General features: G+C 44.7%; 1 protein-coding gene across 2 annotated transcripts in view; it reads right to left on the reverse strand.

Annotated features, from left to right (window-relative positions):
• The window catches only part of DRD3 (dopamine receptor D3), a 1,457,150-nt gene that overhangs the window by 1,096,333 nt on the left and 336,627 nt on the right, over positions 1-24,190 (reverse strand). For both annotated transcript variants that reach the window (XM_069635897.1, XM_069635898.1), the window contains one exon: positions 6,326-6,438. In XM_069635897.1, coding sequence (XP_069491998.1) covers positions 6,326-6,438 — 113 coding nt within the window. Of the gene's footprint in view, positions 1-6,325; positions 6,439-24,190 lie in introns of those variants that run through there.

A 24,190-nucleotide genomic window follows, 5' to 3' on the forward strand; every position in this document is an offset into this window, starting at 1 on the left:
TCTCCTGAGAATTCAAAGAAAAATCACCTACTGCGATTTTGCAAGTTTCTCAGATGACGAGGCTATCTGGCTCAGAATAATAGAGGGCTGCACATCATCAATATTCCAGAAGCATCTACCCCAAAAAATCTGTCGCTATCAGAAATTCTGGATCTGGCCCGGTTGTATGAGAGGGTGGACGTTCAGGCCACAGCCATAGAGAATCCCAGGAAATCGGAGAGCGTGGCCACAATGCAGGCCATGTCGATGCCAGGCCTCAGGAACCAGAGTGGCCCTCCCAGGGGACAAGCAGTGTTACAGTTGTGAATTTGAATTTCCCCACTGAGGACAATATCCGGCACTGGGCCAATGTGTATGCAGTGCAGCCGGGAAATCCATTTCCAGGCGATGTGCAAAGGGAAGTTACCGTCCGATGGGGACCCATCAACTGGATGTACCCGGACAGAGTTTCCAGAGGGCCCAGCAGGGGTGGCACAGTGTGACCTTCCCACCCCAAAACAGGGTCCTCAGGGAATAGAAGACCTTAGCCTACAAATGCCACCCCAGTAACCAGAGTGGCAAGACTATCCCTCAGGACCAGCAGAGCAATATGCATCCCGCCCTGAGGCATACGAAATTCGTTACATGAGGGACTCTTACGAAAATCCACCCGTCGGCCGAGAAGAGGAGGACTATGCCTCAAATGAATATGCCCAAAATTACTATACCCAAAATGACCAATACAGCAGGGAATGTGTGCATTTGATCAGCGCAGACTAGGCAAATTGAACCATCAGTTTATCATTGATACAGGAGTCACCGTCAACGTGATGAATGCAAGTCTCCATCAGCTAATAAGTGACCTATACACACTGACCCCCTCCCAGGTGAGAATATTCCAGTGGGGAGCTGCACTCGTGCTTCAGTCGACTGGAGAGTTCTGATGTGACCTACACCACAAAGGTTGCGTTGTGTCAGTAACAATACATGTGATCCAAAGTCCTACAGCTGGCAGATGCCTACTGAGCTACCTCACTTCACAAGCCCGGGCCCTCATTGAATTGAAATTCAATTTGGTCAATCAGAGGTCATGCGAAGACTCCCGGCGGGTGAGAGTCATGTAAAGATGATGGTGGATCTACAAATGACACCCTAGCAGATCAAGAATGTATTCCCAGCGCTCTTCGTGGGCATTGGAATGCTAAAAGACTCAGTCATCCTTCTCAAAGTGGACCCAACAGTGGCCCTGGAGCCGCTACATCCCTGCAGAGTGGGGTTCCACCTACAGGCACAGGTCCCCAAGGATCTCCAACTACTCCTCGATGCCGGCATAAATGAGAGGGTGAAAGGCCTGACGCCGTGGGCCTCACCACTGGTGGTGGTGCCAGAAGATAACGGACAACTGTGACTCTGCGTTGACATGCGAATACCGAACACTGCAATACTAATGGAGAGACATCCAGGGCTGAGCATAGAGGTCATGATTATTAGGCTAAACCAAGCCGTGCGGTTTTCGAAGCTCGACCTCAACCAGGGCTGTCATCTGCTCGACCTCCATCCAGACTCCAGGCCCATCACAACGTTCACCACCCACGAGGGGTTATTCCAATACAAGGGACTGAACTTTGGAATATCGTCTGCTGCTGAGATATTCCAGGAGATGATACGCTGGCTGATCTCACCAGTAATTGCGGCCTTTAATTACAGTGACAACATCTTGGTGTCCGGCACGTCTCAGAGTCAACATGACAAGGCGCTCCTAGAGGTATGTGAGATCCAACAGGCGGTAGGCCTCACCCTGAACGGGGCCAAATGCGACATTAGCAAACCCAGCCTAATATTCTTTGGGCACATTTTCTCTGACCAGGGCATGACGGCTGACCCAGACAAGAGAAGCACGATTGTGAACTTACCCCCACCAACAGACATCACAGAGCTCAGATCATTTCTAGGCATGGTGGGATGCTGTGCCCTGTACCTCCCCAACTATGCCACTCTAACGGACCCTCTGTGGCAAATGATCAAGAAGGATGCACCGTTTGAATGGGGTTGAAAGGGAAGCTTTCCAGACCATCAAGGATGAGCTTGTGACAAGGCGCAGACTGACCTACTTTGACCCCAGGTGGTACACAGAAATTATGGTTGATGCCAGCCCTGTAGGGTTAGGGGCCATCTTAGTCCAGAGTGAATCAGCGACACAGCCTGGACATTGCATTGTTGCCTAAGTCAGCAGGGCCCTATTACCCACCGAGAGGGTGTAATCACAAGCCAAAAGGGAGAGCCTGGCAGCGGAGTGGGTCTGCAAGAAATTCCACAACTTTGCAATTAGACGGTTCACCCTTGTCACAGACCACCAGGCCCTGTTATCCCAATTCGGGAAGCCAAAAACCCAGATGCCTCACTGAATAGAACAGTACAGCATCAGACACCAGGAGTATGACTTCTGCATTGTTCAAAAACCGGGAGGGAGTCGAACCCGGCAGACTACCTATTCAGACACCTGCAAGAGCAATGGAAGGACACATTGGAAAAAGACGCTGAATATTACATCCAATACCAGTCGGAAAATGCTTTGCCCCCAACGCTCCCCTTGGCAACGTTCATGACAAGAGCAAAAGTGATGCCACCATTGAGGCTACAGTTCACCAACATGAACATGTGGAGAAACTACAGATATGAGCTGCAGGAGAGCAAAGAGGTGGACATTAAACAGACAGAGAGGATGGCCAAGGTACAGGGCAAACTAGCCACCACCGATCAAGGGATCCTACTTAGAGGAATTCGCCTAGTGGGGCCTAAAGCTCTCACAAAGGACGTTGTCAACCTGGTACATAAGTGTCACCGGGGTCTAGCGAAAACAAAATAAATACTATGCGACCAGGTATGGCTCCTGTACATGGATGCAGTGGTGGATGACAAACTAACACGCTGCCAGGCGTGTCAGAGAGAAGCAGCAGCTACAGACCCATGCCCCCTATGGATTGTACAGCTTCCCCAGGGCCCATGGCAACAGGTCGCACTAGAATTCTATGGGCCCCTGGAAGAGAGAGGACACCTATTGGTGGCCATAGACGAATACTCTCGTTTCCCAGTGGTGAAGCAAATGCAGTCCGCAGAATACCATAGTGTGGTGGGTGTCTTGGATGAACTGCTTAGTGAATGAGGCATGCCCAACGTAGTGAAAACAGACAATTGACCCCATTCCAGGGCCAAGACTTCAGAAAGTTTGCAACTCATCTAAGATTCCAGCACCAGAAGATCACACCGTTGTAGCCTCAAGGAATTGGGATAGTCGAACGCTGTATGTCCACATTCAAGCGGACACGGGAGAAGGCACTTGTTGACCAAGTAACCTTTCCTCAGGCATTATGCCAAATGCTGAGAAGCTATAGAAGTATCCCACATGAGGCCACAGGGAAGACTCAGACAGAAATCATGATCCGATACAAGCCCCAGACCCACCTTATACAGTCTGTGAACTACACGGAAGAACAGGATGCAGAGATATGGGAAAGAGACGTTTAAGGGAAGAGGAGAGTGAAGATCTGGGTCGGCCAGTGGCGAAGAGTGAGAGAACTACACTTGCCGGTTGGAGAAGAGTTTCTGGTCCGCCAGAGACAACAGAGGAAGACTGACACTCATTATGACCCAGACCCTTATCAAGTAACAGACGTCAAAGGGTCCATGGTCACCACGACGAGGGATGGCCGTGATGTAACCTGTAATGCCTCCTTCTTCCGTACACTATGCGTGTCGGACAGCGAAGTCATGGAGTCGACAAGTGGAGGTGAAGAACTACTGAAGGAAGAGGAGACAGCACACCAGGAGGGCCCCACGAAACTGCCAGTGGAGGACATAATGGATGTAGATGAAGTCAGATCAGGTGAGACGCGTGAGTCTCCCGGGCGACCCTGATGGGTCATACGTAAACTCTCATGGCTGATCGAACAGGTGTGAGACCAAGACATTTCACAATAAGCAGAGGGAAGATGTTGCGGAGTGAGCAGACCGCCGCAGGACCTTTAAGGGGCAGTGAATCTTGAGAGGGAGGGCATGTGGGTGCGGGTAGGAAGGGGCAGGGGAAAACAGGCAATGGGGCATATGAATAAAAGTAGTCACAGCCCACCTTAGGCTCTGCGTGGTCTTTGGGTAAATGGGGCCTAGCCTCCTCAACAGACCCCATGTCTATTTGTTACGCTACCGCACTTTGATGAAGCTGCACATCTGAAGCAATCTGCATTGTGGTGATTTTAGAAATTCTCAAACATTACTCCAATTGTTGCTGGCGACGGACTGTGGCTTTTTCTTTTAGTCATTGCATTTCACTCCCTGCCATCTACCTGTCCTGATTTTCTTATCTGTTGTTTTCTCATTTTATACTCCTTCTCTTCTTTTTCTTTTTAATCTATCCCTTTAACTGCTATACCTGTCCTCCGTTCCACTTTCCTTCCTCGTACCACTTCCCTTTCCTTTGCTATTCCCTTATTTGTGTTTCTCACCAGCTGCTTTTTATTGCAATACTTGTTGTGTTTTAACCTACTTTTTAACATTTTTATTGGTAACACTTTGCGTGAAAGTTTCACAATGGAACGAACGTGTTAATAAAAAATTCCAAACATCCATATATGAAAAACAATTGTTATTTATTTTTCACATTCTTTTATGACGTTATTTTTTACCAACCACTTGTAAGATTTAAATGGGGCTTTTACGCCTTCCATTAACTTAACTCCCCATTTGCAATCATGTGTAAGTCAGAGAGGAGGGGCGGAACGCAACATTTGTTTCTGCCTCCCTTCCTCTCTGCCATACAAATACTGCAGCATCTTTGCCGGCATCCATTTTCATGCCGGCGCAAATGCTGGAGATCCCTATGCAGTCTGCCTGCTGTATGTACCAGCATAAAGCAGGCGGACCTCATTGGGATCCCTTTTACACAGTTGGGAGCGTCTACAATTTCAATTAAACCCTCCCCGACATCCCAGTTGGAAGGAAACCTGAGCATGTCGGGGAGAGTTTTATTTCATTTGTGAGTGCAGCCTGCCATGCAAGTATGGCAGGCTGCACTCACAAACAAAAGTAAACGCTGCCTGAAATGCCTGCATGCCATGCCAGGAAGCGTTTTTTTCACTTGTACGCCGCCTTTTGCCCTTTACAATTGCACCCCGCACTGCAAATGACGAACATTTGGCGATGGGGAGCCGTTTATGTTGCTGTGCAAACATAGTGGCTCACCGTCAAATTACTCATTTATTGAAATGCCATTTGGCAAACAGCCCTTTAATCACTGGATGACCTTAGGTTCAACATGAGAAGGGAGAGTGATGACTTAAGTAGCATGCGTGGGCCGTCAGGAGACAGCAGACGGGGCTAGAGCAGCGAGGCACCAAGGAGAACTTTGTTGAGTGCTCAGTGACAAAGGATGCCTGTTCCGTTACTTATCACGTAAAACGTCGCATGGCTTATTATGATGCTCTCTGGATCAGATGATGGCCACCATGGGACTCCATGGGAACTTTCCCACTGTTATCCCCCACCCCACATGGTTTTATTTCTGGGTGAGGGGCTTCCATCCCTTGCAAGTCTTGCAGAGTGTCCAATCAGTTGCGCCATATTAAGCATGAACCATGCATTGCTGCCAGAGCATACAACGATCATGTCTCCCAAGCATTTTGCAACTGAGTTTTTTTTAGCTAAGGAAGAAAAAGGGATGCCAGTGGGACATCCCCTTCCTGAGGACACGCCCTCCTTGCCTCCGCTAGAAGGGGGTTGTCACCTTGCTGGCAGGTGCCAGAAGGTGATGAAGGCATGTTTCCTTTGTCATTTTTCCCTCTACCAATAAATAAGACTGTAGCCTTTAGGAACCCACACCAATGTGCAGTGTTTGTATTGCCCCTGAGTCTCTTGTTTCTTGTCCGACGTCATAGAGTTTGTTTCAAATCAGAGCATGCGTGATTATCAAGGAAAAGATGTGGCTGGCCATGATGGCATTTCCGTAAACTATGGTGTTTTAAAGACGGAGTAGGAACAGATGTATAACTGATAGACAAATGTAAGTGTATCAATTGTAAATTACAAATGTATAAGCCTAAATGGAGAGAAACAACAATCCGGGAGTCTTATAAAATTAGAATGTGAAACAACTGTATGAACTTAATGAGTTGGATTTGAAATATGTCTTGAAATGCCTTGTATTTCGATTTATGATTATTTTTGATGAATTTCTTTTGTGTGTAAAGTAACATTTCTACCTAAATCACATACATCTAAAAAAAACAAATGATGGCCTCTCCTTCCCACTCTGCTAGTGCTATGAAACTTCTGTTCAGTTCTCACTTGCACGTACCTGTCAATGCTGATGGCGCAGAGGTTCAAGATGCTGGCCGTGCACATCATGACGTCCATCGTCACAAAAATGTCGCAGGACACGCGGCTGAAGGTCCAGACGCCGCCAGTCACCTAAGCAGTGAGAGGAACACACAGGTTATGTTATGCTATGTGAATTTGTAAAGCACCGCGTATGCCAAAGGCATCTTGGCGCTAGAAGATGTTGAGAACGCTATGACCAAAGGAGCATATTTAAGGACAACAGAACATGGCTGAACTCTTACGACCCCCCACATCAACACAAAGCTTGCACTTGGGCACATCACATTCCCTTGCAAATTAACCAACTATTCTTTTACGCCTAGAAACACTTGTGTATAGGCGCGTTATAAATGACTTATCATATATCATGTAATTCTTGATGCTTGCATGTAGCCTGGTTCTGACGCTCCAGCTTTATGTGCTTACCTTTTGTTACAGAGCAGGTTTTCCAAAAGATTGAGCGACCTGGGCTAATTTCCTGTGTCCTAGGATGGTCGACACACACCTGACCAAATATTTAAGAAACATTTGTGCAAATTGAAGATATTGACCATGGTCCAGGACATTCTATACATGTTAAAGTATCCCCTAAGCATTCTGCAAAGAGAGGGCACCGGTTGAAGTGTGCAACATCCGCGCTCAATACAATTCCTACCTTTGCATTGGGTTTGCTGTGTAGGTGTCATTTATATAGCGCCTTTTACCATTATTATAGTCTCAATGCGCTGGTGGTGGGAATGCCCTCGGAGACCGAAGTCCAGAGTGTTGGAGGTGACGGAGTAGGATTGGAATGCGTGTGTCGTGCATTTGGCCGAATAAGGCATAGCCGGGCTGGCCAGGTTCCGGTAGAAAGCAACCCATGAAAAGAAAGAGTCAGCACACAGTCTCCGCTGCAGAGGCAATTGAGCGTGGCGCTATAGGAAATGGGGCAGGCAAGTATTTGCACCTTCGACATTTACAAAAGTACTTGATGGAGACTGTGGTGTTCAATAATTATACACCTCATTGGAATGCCTAGTTGTAATACAGCCTTCTGTGTTTTGAGTGTTTTTTTTATAGACCACCGCAGTACAGCAAAGGTATAAAACGACCAACACCGGACGTGACGTCGTGGTAATGCTGTTTTTCAGATCATCCACCTTACGCTGATAGGAAGTTTATGCCTGCAACATGTGGGATTGCAGAGGGAGGGGTCACTAATGAATGATCAGCTGCTGCTTGCTGGTCAGCACACCTTGGCATGCACTCATTCATGCGCATGTGCAAACGTGTGATTTCCTTTGCTTTGCAGTGCATTGCCATGCACATACAAATTACAAAAGCGATTTTCTCTATAAACCAGTTGTTGCCCCGATGAACTGTTTTTAACCATCGTAAAAATGACACCATTCATGTGTATAAAGCACGTTGTCAACAGAAGAAAGCAAAAAAAAAAAAAATGAAGTTTCGCTGGGGAAGCACATCACAAGTGGAAACATTACTTGAAACTGTTCTTAAGTTGGTGGCTCTCCACCTCAGTAGCTTTAACTTCCTTTCTTCCCCTCCCCCTCCCCCTTAACACATCTGGGTGACATCACAGATCACTAAAAACGTCCTTATTCATGTCGGCACATTTCAACATTGTCCCACCTAATTAATGGGGTATTATCCTGTTGACTACCGTTCTGTGATCAGTTTAATACCATGACTGTTGTGGCATTACTGTCCATGTTGGGGTACTCCTTCACCAGCCTCTGCACCCACCTCATTAACCGCGTCCCTGTGTGTAGTATAATATTCAAGGAAGGGCAGCCAGATCGCATCTATGTGGGAGTGAGACTCTAGCAAGGCAGCTGTTATACTTTCCATTTGGTAAATCGTGTGTGCTTTATTGAGCCACTCCCCTTTCGTTGGTAGAATACAGTTCTTCCATCTAACTGTCAGACACACTCTTGCTGCTAACAGCAAGTTCCTGGGCATGTGTGAAAGGACTGTGTACGTCCCTTCAGCGTTAGTTTCAATACCAAACAGAACCAGTAGTGGTGGCAAATCCCTGTGTATACCATCTATGGCTTTCATCCAGTACAGGATCTCTTTCCAAAACGTCTGTACCTTCGCACAGCTCCTCCACTGGTGCCAATAAGTTAGATGCCAACCAATTATAGAGGACCACGTAATTAATGGTCCTATAGTTTTTGTAGCCAATGGGACGTCGTACATTTAGTGACGTTCATAGTGGCCATTTTGAGGGGAGGGCTTAGTTGCCCCACCTGATGTTAAGTACCCTATCACTTTCATTCACTGACTCATGCTAATATAGAATGTATACTTAGATATTCACTGCAAACCTATAATTACTGCGCATAGGTTTTTGTAGTTTGCCACGTAGCATGACGTTGATAGTACGCAGGCTAACGTCATTGATGACTAATTATGGGTATGAGAACCTAATTTATTTTAAGATGCATTGAGTAAGAAGATCAAGCGAGTGCGTTGATGTTCGTTGTACTCCCTGTTTTAGATAATTGAAAAGAAAACAATCTTTCCTTTTTGCCAAATTACGTGAGTCGTTTCGATTATTGATGTGTGAATAAAAATCTGCATCCCCATCCATCTCCAGGGTATTGCTACTCGCCTTACAGGGCTGGGGAACCCCCAGTTCACGTGGTAGCGGAGAGGATGGTTTATTAAAAAATCTGTCGCCATAAGTAAAGTTTAGGGTCCTGGAAATATTGCACAACCTTTGCCATTCGGCTGACAGGACGTGAAGCTCCTCGTAGATAGTGGTTAGTATAAAAAACCAAAGCCCTTGCAAGGTGGGTGGTACGGGTCCCCTGATTTCATCCAGAATCCCCTCCCACATCTACGAGCAGCTGAGCAGACAAATGTCTGAAGAGGCGGTAAAAGAGGCACACGATCCCGAGAGTCGTAAGACAAAATATGCGAATGGTGAGTAAAAAACTAAGGAGCATGGCAAATTGATGCATGCACAGTGAATTAAAGGAAGTATTAAGGAAAAAGAAGAGAAACAGAGAGTGGCGGGATTAGCGTGAGTTAAGAATAAGAATAAGAGTGTTAAAATATTGAATAGAACTTGACTTGAGTGTTGCAGAGCAAGTAAAGAGGTTCCGTGAGAGAGGCCACGATAAAGAGGATACGCCCTTTACCTAAGTTTTAAAGACTGTTAGAAGAAACCTTAATCTAGAGTTACGTAGCGAATGACATAGAAAACGGGTCTGATTAAATGATTTAAGGTCCAGTCGGAGCAATTTTTAGAGGGCAAGAAAGACCCCGGAGAAGGTCTGTAGAGAGAAATATATGTGACCGGTTCAGTACGTCTGTTCGTTTCATGTATTCATGCATTTGTGATGATGTCATAAATTGAAAAATTGGTGATTAAAGAGAAGCGCAAAAGTGGAAATAGAAATTGATGGTTTTTAAATTGAACTTGAAGGTTGTTTTTTAGCAAGATTAAAGTAAAAATTGTTACCAAAGGGATTGGAGCTGCGACTTTTGGTGCACGCTCATGTTGTGTTGTTTTTTTTAAACAAGGTTTTAAACCTGTGATAAAAGTAGTTAAGTGTTGAAAGTTAAAAAGTGACCAGGTTAAGAATGGAGGAGATTACTCCACTTGTGCATCTCCGTAAACAGCTGCCCAAACATTCACCCAAGCTTAGATAGTACAGTGCCGAATGGGTTAAGGGAACCGCAGACAAAATATGTCGTGGCAGCAAGGAGGGTCACTATGGAAGGCAGTCTTGCAGCACATGATCACATATTTGCATGCTGCGTATACTGGGAAGAAAGTAGACAAGCGACTTGCGAGCTTAGACCTTTGGAAAATGTACCAACAAGAGAAAGATGAGCAGCCTCCTTTCGATTGAATACTTAATGTATGCAAGGAGGGGGGTGAAGAGCCTTCTACTCCGCCCGCCCTGGTTGAAATGGAAGTCGAGAATAAGAAAGGCGATGGGTTATAACCATTGAGGGAGCTTAAAACATTGACAGGGTATAGTAACCCGACATATGAGTCACCTGCACCAAGCAGTGACGAAGGCCCAGAGAAAAATACTGAGAAAAATGTAATCTCGAAGGTCCTGAGGGACAAGGAGAGACGCGAGAAGGAAAGAAGTGATTATGCAAGCACATCTCTAGATCTAGGAAGCAAAATCAAGAGATGGAAGGGAGAGAGAGATAAAACTGACGAGTTAGCGCTTATACAGAACGAATGGATGGGCGGTCAGATTTTGCTTAAACTCGATGGTAAAAGCATTGAGGATGTACGGCAAAGAGAAGATCGAGACGAGCAGAAAAAAAGGATAAAGAAAGGGAGGAACGATTACAAGACCAAGAGGAGACAAGAAAAGATAGACAAAGACGGGAGCAGTTGTTTCAAGACGGCAATTGCAAAAACAAAAAAAGAGCAGAGGAGCAGAGAACACGTGACAATAGACAGAGAGCAATCGATGAACAGGGCAGGCTTGAAAGAAAAAGAATAGAAGAGGAAGGGCAAAAATGAAAAGATAAGAGGATACAGAGATGAAGGGATGGGGAGATACGAAGGGCAAATGAGAGAAGGGATGCGAAGAAAAAAGAGGACGACAGGGTGAGAGAGGAAGCAAGAAAGCGAAGAGAATTTGACGATGATATAGAATGAAAATGAAAGCAGAGAGCACGCAATTTTGAACACCTGGAAAAGGAAGTAAGGAATTCTTATCCAGAAGTTGTATGGGAAGATATAGAGGAATTATTTCCAGAACACAAGTCATTACCAGGCCCGTCTAGAGCAAATCTAGAAGACGAGATTGACTCAAAGAGCATTGGGGAAGCAATCAACAAAGTATATCATGAAATTAGAGCCCCGAAAGAATTAAAGGGGAAGGGAAAATATTATCGACTCGAGAGTACGCCGCTGTACGAACCAGAGGGAGCCTCATGTAGCACGAGGCCAAGGGAGCTGTCTTCAGTTAGACTGACTCTGAAAAGAGATGAAGAGGAGAGAAGTTGCACGAGTTGGGCACAGGAAATGTCAGACGAAGACAGAGATACCATTCATGGGGAGTAGAGAGGTGATGCATGTGGTGCTGACGGATGCTTTTCAATGGATATAGAAGTAAGATGGTCAGATTTAAAAGCACCTATATCTGGGGTGTTCGAGTCATTGTCACAGTCAGACCGATTGAAAGGGCAACTCCACGGTGAGAGGGGGGAATCGCCACCATATGTGAGCATACTGAGGTCATTGCCAGGTAGAAGGAGGTGCGGGAATATCATCCCAGCGGTGGATAGACAAATGATGAGAAATGAGAATGAAGTTGCGGCTTCGCAGTTTCCCTTCTTAGAGAAAGGGGGAGCCAGACCTCAGTATATACCATGGCCTCAGATGGATAGAGATAATTTAAAGTGTAAACTCCCAATTCTGACTTCCAGCACTGGAAAATGGATACATGAGTTAGAAAAAATGACAGAAGGAAATACGTAAGCTATAGGGAACATAAAGGGTCTCCTAATCGCCATACTTGGTGAGAGAGAAGATGGCATTTGGTCACGGGCAGGGTACCCTGTTGTTACTGTAGTCAACACTGCTCATGACGGAGCACTGCTCAATAACTGTAGGGCGGCAGTGCTTAGAGTGCTGTACCCAGAAACGTCCAATATGGGAGCTATAATGACGAAAAAGATGAAGGAAGGAGATGATCTGTTGGTTTACATTCAACAATTTCAGGAGGAATGGGCCCTCGAGACACCTGAGGCTTGGGGGAAATCTATACCAGTATTTTATCATATATTATGTCAAGGGCGTCCAGAGCCAGTACAGAAGCAGCTCAAGAAATTTGTGAATATGGAAGCAAAACCGTGGTTGGAAATTCAGCTGACCATCCTGCATTATTACAGACTCCTGTAAGAAAAGAATCACAAAAAAGACGATGTAAGGAAAGGCGAAGAAGCAAAATTAGTGCAGAAAAAATTGTCCAAATATGCTGTTGAAGGGGCAATGCTGACCAGCGTAGACAGTTTGAATTCACAGCAGACAGCGAATATGCCGCAAATGAATAATCAAAGGCATTTCGATCAGGGTAATAATGGGTTTGCTCCATGGGGAAGAAGATTTTGTGGAAGAGGGTGGCAAGGGAACCAAGGGAAATGGCAGAATAATCAAGGAGGCTTTCAAAATAACCAAGGTGGGTTTCAGAATATGCAAAATGATAATCAGAATATGCAAGATGGACAGAGTGGGAGACCTCTGCCTATATGTTGGACATGTGGAATGACAGGGCATTTTGCTTGCATATGCAGAAGCCAAGGGTTTGTGCAAAACAGACAGTTTTCAAGAGGGGGGATATTAAACCCACCTATTCGCAGCAAAGTGGAGATGGATTTGCTCAGAATCAAACGATGCAGCAGACACAAGCGCCGAGAGCGCAGCAAGGCTTGCAAACACAGCAAGCATCGAATAATCCGCCAAAAGGGCAGTCGCAGCTGTCGCCTATGCAGCTTCAGCAGAACACGAGCACAGGACAGTCAATGACTCATAGGATAGGGGGTGTCACTGTCGATGGAGGGAATCCTTTCGTGGGTAATGGGATGAAGCTGTACCCGCAATAGGACAGCTCACTGGGAGACCTGATGCGTTCGATACGATCCTTGATGCCGAATCCTCATGAGGAACTAAGGGTTGACGTCAGTATAGGAGGCAAACGTTTTTTGTTTGTAGTTTACACAGGTGCAACGCGCTCAAGTATATGAGAGGGAAAGTTTTCATTATCTGGCAATGCCATGAATACTCAGGGTTTCACAGGGGCTACAAGCAGAGTTCCTTTCACAGAAGAATTACCAGTCTCTATAGGAGAGTGTGACATGTCGGTGTCATTGCTATACTCAAGGCAGACACCTGTCAATATATCGGGTTGAGATTTAATGACAAAGTTGAATGACAGTTTCATTTACTGATGAAGGCATAGTGTGCTTAACACCAGGAATGCATTATTTAAACTTGTGTGAACTTATCATGGCGTTTTCAGGACGGGTAGCCATAAGAGCAGCGCCTTTAGAGCCAGAGGTTTTTCATTATGGAGTGCGTATTCTGTCGACATGGCTGCCAGGCCTAGAAGGCAGAACAATGAGAATACCTGATGGATTTTTGTTTAGACCAAGAATACCAATGCTTGAAGAGGAGGGACAAGTTTTTCCCTTAGAGCTGCAAGCAGCCATAGTGCGAGGAGGAATGGCCTAGCTTGAAGGAAATGATGATGAAGGCAGATGATGGTGTGTAGTAATCACCATCGGGGAAGGTTACAGATTGACTGATGTCACTGATGATGATCTGTTTGGAGATCATTCATCTGATGACAATGTAATATTTCAAATGAGCATTACTTATTGGGTGAGAACAATCAAAAGAGAAGTTCCTCAGAAAAAAATGATGATAGCACAACAGCGTCTTGAATATTTTGATGAAGACATGTTGAAAGCGCCAGTTTCATTATGGACCACAGACCCCTATGACGTAGGCCTGCTGTAGGGGGTTGGAGAAGTGAAGATTAAATTGAAACCAGATCCGATTTTACCTTAAGCACGACAGTATCCTATGTCTCGAGAGACAGATGAAGGTATTTTTAAGACGATTTCCGCCATGATGGATCAGGGCATCTTAGTGACATTAGAGTCACCATGTAATACCACAGTGTACCCTTTCAAGAAATCTAAGGGGGATTGTGGTGTTTAATTCAGGATATTAGGCCGATAAACTAGATTGTAGAGGGCAAGTTTTCTCTAGTTCCTAACCCATCTACTATCTTATTTAATATACCTATTGAGGCATGATATTTCATGGTGATTGACTTGAAAAATGTGTTTTTTTCATAATCCCATTGCACAAAGACTTAGAGGTTCTGACGTCATTTACGTTCAGACAAACTCGCCTGAAAAGCACTTGTTTACCACAAGGGTATTGTGAGTCTCCATCGATTTTCAATAGAGTCCTCCAGATGGACCTAAGCAATATTGATTTAGAGAGCGTTGTGTTGCAGTATGTAGATGACATTTTAGTCTGCAGCACCACAGAGAAAGAGTGCAGACGCCATTCTGTTCAGCTGATGATTACAGTCGCTGACAAAGGATATAAAGTTGACAAAGAGAAGTTACAATATTGTCAACAAGAAGTGCTGTACATAGGCCAATTGATTTTGCATGAAGGAAAGAAGGTTACTCCTGAGATTGTTGAGGTCATTTTGAAAACAGCCAAGTGACAGACAATAAAACACATGCAGAGATGTTTGGGATTATGTAACTACGTCAAGCTCATATATAAGGTCTTTATTAGAGGCTTTAAATAAAGCACAGGCAATGCAGGAAAGAATTGTGTGGAATGAGGAAATGGAAGAAGGGTTTGATGAATTGAAAAAAGCAATTTGCACAGCTCCAGTTTTAGGGATTCCTAATTATGCTGAGGAATTCTTTGTGTTCTCGCATACAGATGGCATCGTTCTGACAGCAGTACTCACGCAGAGGACTACGTTGGGGCACAAGCCCATTGCATATTACAGTGGAATTTTAGACCCAGTAATGAGAGGTCACTTTCTGTGTGAACCATCTTTAGCTGCCGCAGCGTTCACCACAGAGAAGGCTGAAAGCATATTGATGGGATGTTCTATGATGTTATTTGTTGAACATGCATTATTTGCTATTTTAGAGAAACCAAAAGGCACACTGACATCTCAAAGGGCCTCTGCCTATGAGGTAGTTATATTGAATCCAGCGATCAAAATAGTTTGATGCAAAATAGTGAATCCTGCCATGTTTGTAGCTGAGCCAATGACAGAAGGAGAGCCCGTACACGATTGCGTAACCTATGAAGAGTTCTAAGATGAACTCTCTAGAATAAAGGAAAACTCGTTAGCTGGGGGAGAAATTGTTTTCATTGACAGTTCTTTGAGGATCGATCAAAATGATGGGCAGAGATATACAGGTGCTGCTGTGGTGAAGCACGCGGCTGATGGGGAATTTTGGGTGCTTAGAAGTACATGATTACCATCTCATTATTCAGCACAGGCTGCAGAATTATTGGCATTGATACTCGCGCTCGAGAATCATGCAGACCAGGATGTAACAGTATACAGTGACTCCGCCTATGTGACGTCGACGGTGCATGTTGGAAAAGGAAGGGCTACCTCTGAGCGGATGGCACCCCACTGCAGCACGCAGCCTTATTGGACAGGCTCATTAAAGCACTACAACTCCCAGTGGGCATAGCAGTCGTTAAATGTGCAGCTCACACTAAAGGAGCTGATTATATCCCATGTGGAAATCAAGCAGCAGACACTGAAGCCGAGTGCGCAGCAATTGCAGATAAAGTGCTGATGAATGTGGAGATGCCTGATGTTCATGAAAAGATGGTTGTCATGATGACTATATCTGAGGGCTATAAAAGCTTGTCAAAAATGCAGCTAGTGGAGGTCCAAGGGAAAGCACCTCAAGAGGAAAAGAATTTGTGGACACGAAGAGGGTGTTCTTTAAACCCCTCTGAAGTATTGCAGCGACAAGACAGCACTGGTAAACCAGTGATGCCTGTAGCCTTATTAAGGGTGGCCCTGGAAGAGCTACACTAACCTGCACATTTAACTAGGGAGAATCTCGCTGCAACTATTGGTTTGTACCAAACCAGGTACCAAACTGAGGATTTGTTTGTACCAAATCTGTTAGTGCATGTTGCATTCTTTATGACAAATTGTATAGTCTGTCAAGAAATTCACGGCTGGGCATACACTGCGCAAAGTTAGGGGAGTTATTCTGAGACCCAATGGCCCTTTCCAGCATTTGCATATCGACTATGTCGACAAGATAAAAGTTTGTAATGTATATAGGTACATGATTGCAGTAGTTTATCCCTTTTCAAGGTGGAGTGAAGCAGGTCCATGTACACACCCAGACTCCACCTGTGCAGCAAGGTTTTTAGTGAGGGAAGTGTTTCCTAGATGGTGAGTAGGCGAAGTCATGAGGTCAGTTAATAGTCCTTATTTTTTTAACCAGATATTTGTGCAGATAAGCTTGTTGCTTGGTATAAAGCACAAGTTGTCTTTGGCTTATCATCCACAGGGGAATGGGATATGGGAGAGGCTCAATGGCTTGCTTAAGGGAAGAATAGCCAAGTTGAAGCCTACCTTGAAGAAAGGGTGGTTGCATTGCCTACCAGTGGTATTATATGCATTGAGGAACCAGCCATGTTCTGACCACCACCTCACCCCCCATGAAATTGTGACGGCAAGGCGAATGAGAACACCCCTCAGACCTCCATCCAGAGTTAGAAGTGATGCTCAGCCAACTTCAGATTTATTAGGGTTGGAATTATGTGATTAATTGAATTGTATGACTTCAACTATCTCGGTCATTTCAGGTCAGTTACATCGAAGAGGGTGTGGGGCAGTGCAGAACACAAGGAGGTGCTGCAAGTGAATCTCAGAAATTACGTGTTCCCCAACTATCCCTCCGTGATGCGGTCTTAATCTGCAACCATTCAAGGAAGAAGTGAGATGAACCCTGCTTCAACGGCCCATTCATTGTGGAAAACGTCACGTCATCTGCAATCAGAGTTCAAGGCAGACGTGCATGGACTTTCATAGGCGATGTCAAAATTCATGCTGGAGAAACCCCACTGTCCAGCGCACCCATAGGAAGCAAGTACAGGCTTCGGGGAAGAACCACGGCACGCGTAGACAAGGTCTATGATGGGGAAGAAGGACGCAGAGGCTGACAAGTGAAAGGTCAAAGAGTTAATTGCACTGTGGCTTTGTTCGGGACACTCTTTAAAGCCATTCATAAAGGAGTGAGAGAAATTGATTCTAAAATACTCATTGCGGGTGAAGGAAAATATCTTTGTTCTCAAGGCACAGAGAAGCTCATTCGACTTTGGACTGAGGCATGCTAAAGCCTTGATAAGAATAGAAAAAATATGCCAAATTTTGATTGTGGTTTTGATAATTGGAAAAGAGTACAGCATCCTGATTCCTTCCATACTGAGTTCCTGTTTGGATTTTTCCATGGTATTACCCAATAACAACGTTTCAAGGATCATACTTGAGGGTTTTGTCTTCATTCTGCGCTCTTATCCGGATATTGTTGGAAGAACTAATGTTTGTGTTTTCTTGCAAGAACCTAAGAATGGTCCATTTGTGAGGAGACTACTTGCAGCAATCATTGAGCAAGTTTTGCAGCTTCCTGAGTATAGTGGGGAGAGCGCAAATACCCCTATCAGCTGACAATGCACATAGACTGGTCAGTCTTGTATTCAGTGGTATACAAATTGTTCATTTTACAATTGCTCGAATTACAATTGACCTCGTCACAATTGACTGAATTGTGAAGGTCAATTGTAACATATATGCGGGGGAACCCCCTGCAACCCCCCACCCAACGCAAACCCCCCAAAACCCTATATATATATATATATATATATATATATATATATATATATATATATATTTCTTTCAGCATAGAAAAACAACCTTTCTTTGACCAGCAGCTTCTCGATCTGTCCCTCGAAGGAAAATTTTACTCTGACCTCAGAGTTTGCTCAGAATAAATGTTCATCTGGACAATTATATCCCTCAGGATCTCGTTTAAAGCTGCATTGTTTCTCGGGTCTCTTAAAAATGTCCTAACATCTGTATGTCTATTAAGAAGCTGTGGGCATTCCTCGATCAAGAAGTAGAATACAAGTTATTACCCAAATTGTTTGTTTACAATTGTTCGAATGAACAATTGACCAATTTTAAAGGGTCACAATTGACCTTTTTGACCTTTTCACAATTGACCACATATATATGTGATCCCATATGACATGTCTGGAGAAAAAGGAGCTGGAATCCGAAGAGAAGTGAGCAAGAGACTTGGCAGTCCAGGAAAATCTGCAGAAGAAATTCGGAATGGAAGAACAGAGGAAAGATGCAGATCTGGGGATCAGTGTTGTCTCCAGATGGATGGGAAGAAGGAGTGGTAATCTGCAGAGCCTGGTTAATAATTGGGTTCTATAAAAAGACAGCTGACTTAGTGCAAAATGGATGTAAGCCATTATGGCTGGGATTTGTTAAATTACTGACTTGGGTAGAATATGGAGGAGGACCTTTGCAGATTATTCCGTTGGAGAGTGCAAAGTTGTGCTTCAGAAATAATGGTACAAGAAAAATTAAAGAAAATCAGACGTGTGGATGAATCTTTGATGTACCAGGAATGAAGATTGGGACAGCAGTGGTCATGGATCACTACTGGACCTGCAGATCAAGAGCATATATAAAATTGCCAGAGAATTGGGGAGGACTGTGCTCTCTAGTGAATGTTCATGTTCCAGCTTTGGTGATTCCAAAGAGTGAACTGAATCTTGACAGTTTCTCGAAAGCAGATGCTCACCTGAGGAAGCGGAGATCTGTGGAGCTACTAAGAAGAATGAAGAGAGATAACTACTTCTCAGCAAAATCAAAAGAAGCCTTTGATGCCATTCCGTATGAGCAGAGACTATTCAGCCAGTCAGATTCAGTGTTTACATTGATCTTCATGCCAGCTATCCATGTTGGAGCAAATACAAAGTTGTTACAGATAACCAGATGGGAATTGCTACGGACGATCAACACGACTATCAAAGGATTCAACACAATCAGAGAAGAACTGAGAGCCATAAGAATGATGACTCTCCTGAATAGGTATGTCTTGGATATGATCACAGCTATGGATGGAGGTGTTTGTGCAAAAATTGGAGAATCATGTTGCACATTCCTACCTTCTCATGATGACGAGAACGGAACCTTGACAGAGGCCATAGACATGCTGACTATGCTCCATGGTCAGATGATAGACGAGGTTGAAGACATTGCTGATGAAAGCTGGTTTGGATCAATCTTTTCTTGGATTCCACAGTGGATGGCAGACATCTTCATCAAGTTCCTTGGAGCTCTGATAGTGATGCAATTGCTTGGATGCTGTGTGATCAAGCTGATAATCTCGCAATGCAGGAAGACTGCAAAGAAAGCAATAGGAATGAAGATCATGATCCATGTTGAGCAGGGATGGAAGGCCAAATAATTGACAGATGAAGAAACCAGAGACCATGTGAAGGCCAGTATCCATGCACCTGAGGGAACAATGTTCCTATACCTGAAGAATCATAAGAAATATGTGGGAAGATGGGTCTACTGCAGCCCAAATGGCCAATGTCAACACATGACATGGACCAAAGATGAGCATGTCAAAACAGCAAGTTGCCTGAAGGAAGTCATAAAGATATGGGTCCCAAAGAAACTCTTTTTCAGAAGAGGATGCCTGGATGTAAAGGATGATGAAAGACTGGTTGATGAATCGCCCAGAGGTGGGAGTGTAGAGGAGGAACCAACTACCCCCACCTCAACCACTTCATCCTATATCGCCTATGCTGCCTATAGACTACTGAAATATGAAACATACACGGAGCAGTTGAATCGACAAAGGGCAGAGTATGGACTCTGTACAGTACCAGTAAGACTACCAATACCTAAGAGAATCCTGGAAGCAAGATTCCCATTGTGAAAGCCATACTTGCACATGAAGAAGTATGATAGTTGTTTAAATGAGATTCCTGAAGGAACAGAGCAGATAAGTGGCAACGATAAATGGTGACATCACACAGAGTTACGCTGACGCATATAGAAGAGAGGCAGAGACTAGAGAATGCAGATATTCTATAAGGCATCAAGAAAGTATCGAGGATAAGTGACATCTTGGGATCAAGGTGAAGAAGCTTATGCCACAGAGATGATGGAAACCTTAAGTTAGTTTACACATGTACAGATGCAAGAAATGCAAGCAGCAAAGTAATCATGAAGCTAGCCTTATGCTTTATAGTGAGTCGATTGCGGCAAGCACCAATATATACATATAGGCAGATGATCAAGTAAAGGATGGATGTTTCCACTGCGCATTTTGGCAGTGCTGAACAGTAACAAGAAGGCCTCATTCTAGTGTGTCGTAGTCAAAAAGCAGTTGAATCACAAAATGAATCTCAGAAGGCAAGGTTGGATGAGCAAAGAAGCCAAGGTCTTATCAAACTGGAGCAAACTGACATTGGATACACATTGTGTGAAAGAACAGAACACCTGTTCTGAAGGCATGGACAAAACAAAAGACGTCAGAGGTCTATCAAGAATTAGGCCCTCATTACGACCCTGGCGTTGGACCATGGTGTGGCAAATTGCGGCACCGTACTTAGCACCAAGGTCCCTTTGCGGGTTGGATTTTAACGTCTGCAAAAAGCAGGCGTTAAAATCGCCAACCCACAAAGGGACCTCGTAATCAGGCGTTAAGGGGTTAACGGCGCCGCCACCTTTTACGGCGCCGTTAACCCCTTAACGCCAGGGTTGTAATGAGGGCCTTAGTATTTTAAATGCACAAGAAGCTCGATTCCATGGTCTCTAGTCACGTGGAAGGATGAAGTTGGACGAACGAGATGGTCACACCTACGCATGAGGGCAGGCCGTGCTTTCACTCCTTGAATTTCTCAGAGCTAAGAATACTCTAAATGCGAATTTCAAAGCCCTAATTGACACTAGGCCATTGAGGTGATGATGGATTGATTTGCTAATTGGTGGGAGGCTGGTACTAATACGAGCTCAACAGCAACTGGATGTTCAGCCTGCCTGCTGCTAGACACAGGTGAAAAATTACTAACAGAGGTTAGAAGCCAACCAATTATAGAGGACCAAGTAATTAAGGGTTCTATGATTTTTGTAACCAATGGGAAGTTGTACATTTAGTGGCATTCATAGTGGCCATTTTGAGGGGAGGGCTTAATTGCGCCACCTGATGTTAAGTACCCTATCACTTTCATTCACTGACTCATGCTAATATAGAACATATACTTAGATATTCACTGAGAGCCTATCATTACTGCGCATAGGTTTTTGTAGTTTGCCACGTAGCATGACGTTGGTAGTACACAGGTTAACGTCATTGATGACTAATTATGGGTATGAGAACCCAGTTTTTTTAAAGAAGCATTGAGTAAGAGGATCGAGCGAGTGTGTTGATGTTCGTTATACTCCCTGTTTTAGATCATTGAAAATAAAACAGTCTTCCTTTTGCCAAATTACCTGAGTCGTTTCTAATATTGATGTATGAATAAAATCTGCACCCCCATCCATCTCCAGGGTATTGCTACTTGCCTGAAAGGGCTGGGGAACCCCCAGTTCAGCATGGTCTTCTAGGGGACCCATAGCCACTCACCCAAGGTTACCACCGCAAACAGCGCATTCTCTAGGCCGACCCACTGCTTCTCGGTGCTTTCCCACAAATGGTCCGCCAAAACATGAAATTGCGATGCCCTGTAATATTCAAAGCGATCTTGGAAACCCATGCCTCCCTTATTATTTGGTGTTGTCAAAGTCGTGTACGAGACCCAAGGCTTCTGGTCTGCCCACAAATGAGCGAGCAGGGTGCGATTGACTTCTACGCAAAATGCCTCTGGGATGGCTACTGGGAGCGATTGAAAGAGAAATAAAAAAAAACTGGGTAGAATGTTCATTTTGATCAATGTAAATCTCGCCATCCAGGATAGTGTCAATTTGGACCATCTCCCTGAATCGGATTTAATGAAAATCCACAGGGGCGTGTAGTTTGCTCGAAACAAACCTGTTAGCTCTTTCATGATCATCACGCCCAGGTACTTGATTCCCTCTGCCTGCAGTTGGAAACCCCACTCCGCTGCTAAGTGCCTTGAGAGGGCCGAGTTTGGCTGCAGTGTTAACGCAGCTGCTCTATTTATATTCACCCGAAATCCCGACAGTGCCCCATATTCTGACAATGTGGTGAAGAGGGCAGGCACCGACTCCAATGGCTGAGAGATATAAGCCAGGATGTCGTCCACTAATGGTGCCAATTTATATTTGCGCTCCTTTCTTACGAACCCCCTTATCAGGGGATTCGTCCGAATTTCCTGTGCAACTGGCTACAACACCAGGGGAACAAAAGGGGGCACAGGGGGCAGCCCTGTCGTGTTCGTCGCGTCAGGTTGAAAAGCTCTGATGCAACCCCGTTAACTAAAACCTTGGCCGTGGCATTTCTATATTAAGGCTGTGATCCTTCATATATTTTAAATTATGTATGTAAGTATGTTGTGAATGGGTGAATTAAAAAAAGATTATAATGTTTATAGAACGCTTAAGATAAAATGCTTTTTTCAATAATCTTAATGGGAAATAAAATATTAAAAGTTTATTATGAATGGGGTGCTGACTTGCATCACAAAATAAATGTGCAACTTTTTTGTGATAATTAAAATATCCCCTGCCATGTGTTATAAGGATATTGCAGGACACCAAAAAGGTCGCTGGCCAAATAGGGGCAGTGATCCTTTATAACGTCACTGATCATTAAACTCCCATTTAAAATTATTTAAACATATAATAAGGGGTATTTCGTTGCAGTAGGTACACATGTGAGCCCACTGTGCCATTCTTGTCACACTCACTCTGTCATAGTACATCCCCGACCTACCACACATACCCACAGCCCCATGCCGGACAAATCAAACACATCACAAACACTGCTCTCACACTTCTCAGACCATCCCACAACCAAGCCACCTCACTTCTGAGCAATTACAATGCTTAAATCACCCGAGCACTCGACCAAATAGCACCCTGAAATATACAAAAACCCCTCAAACACCACCAGCCATGACCCAATGACTCTCTCCTCACCATCAAACTGGAAACCAGGTGCCTAGAAAGAACCTAGTCAAAGAACCCATCGTTCACGACACTAAGACTGCGGATCCAAATATAGCATGGCCATAAGCAACACCAAAGCAGGCCCCTCCCTCCAACAGCTCAAATCCACCCCCATCACACACAAAAACTGTTAAACATCATCACATCACTCTCCAAACCACCATCCACCCCTAGCACGCCTCCATCCACCTCAGTATGGAACTCCTTCATGGACTAATTCTACACCAAAATACATATCAGACAACCCCGACCCTGCACAGTCCCTTTTCCACCACTTATTCCCAATCCCTCCAACATGTGGGACACATTCCACATAAACAACCAAAACACACTCATCACCCTTGCAGCCGCAGTAAAACCCGCACACTTCCTGGATGATGCACACCCAGCTCAGGCCGCATCTAAATTCGTCACCACCCTGGCTTCACACCAAATCAAACTCATCAACCCTGTCTTTTAGATGGTACCATCCTGTCCACACACAAAACCGAAAAAATCACCCCACGCCTCAAGTAACCATAACCCGATCCCACACACACTCCCTGAAAACTACCGTCCCATCACTATCCTGCCATCCATTACCAGAATCATGCAACACTTTGTCACACACCATCTCCAACAACATATCACCACAAAAAAAACACCTCAACCTGTTCCAATCAGGTTCTCACCCCAAACACAGCACCAAGCCTCCACACTCCACATCCTCTACAACCTCCACGACATTACTAACAAAGCAGAGCCCTTCTATTTCTCCTGACCTTTCTGCAGCTTTCAACACTATCAACCACACCATCCTTCTGAACATCCTCTCCCACCGGATGAAACTATCCGGAATTGTTCTCGACTGGTTTACCTCCTTCTTCATTGACACACTTTGACTCCATGCTCCACTACGTATCACACCGGACCCGAAACAAGTATGGGGTACCACAAGGAACTTTGTTGTCTACCCTCCATTTACAATCTATCTGTTGAATCGCTCAGACAGATATTTAGCAAACACAACATCCTCTTACCCCACTACACAGATGACACACAAATATACTTCAAATTATCCTCTTCCTCATAACTCCACACCCTCAAAAACTCTTCGCCATCACTACCTGGATGAC

This window comes from Ambystoma mexicanum, chromosome 7p (assembly GCF_040938575.1).
Source record: "Ambystoma mexicanum isolate Mex_15411 chromosome 7p, UKY_AmexF1_1, whole genome shotgun sequence".
NCBI classification, from domain to species: domain Eukaryota; kingdom Metazoa; phylum Chordata; class Amphibia; order Caudata; family Ambystomatidae; genus Ambystoma; species Ambystoma mexicanum.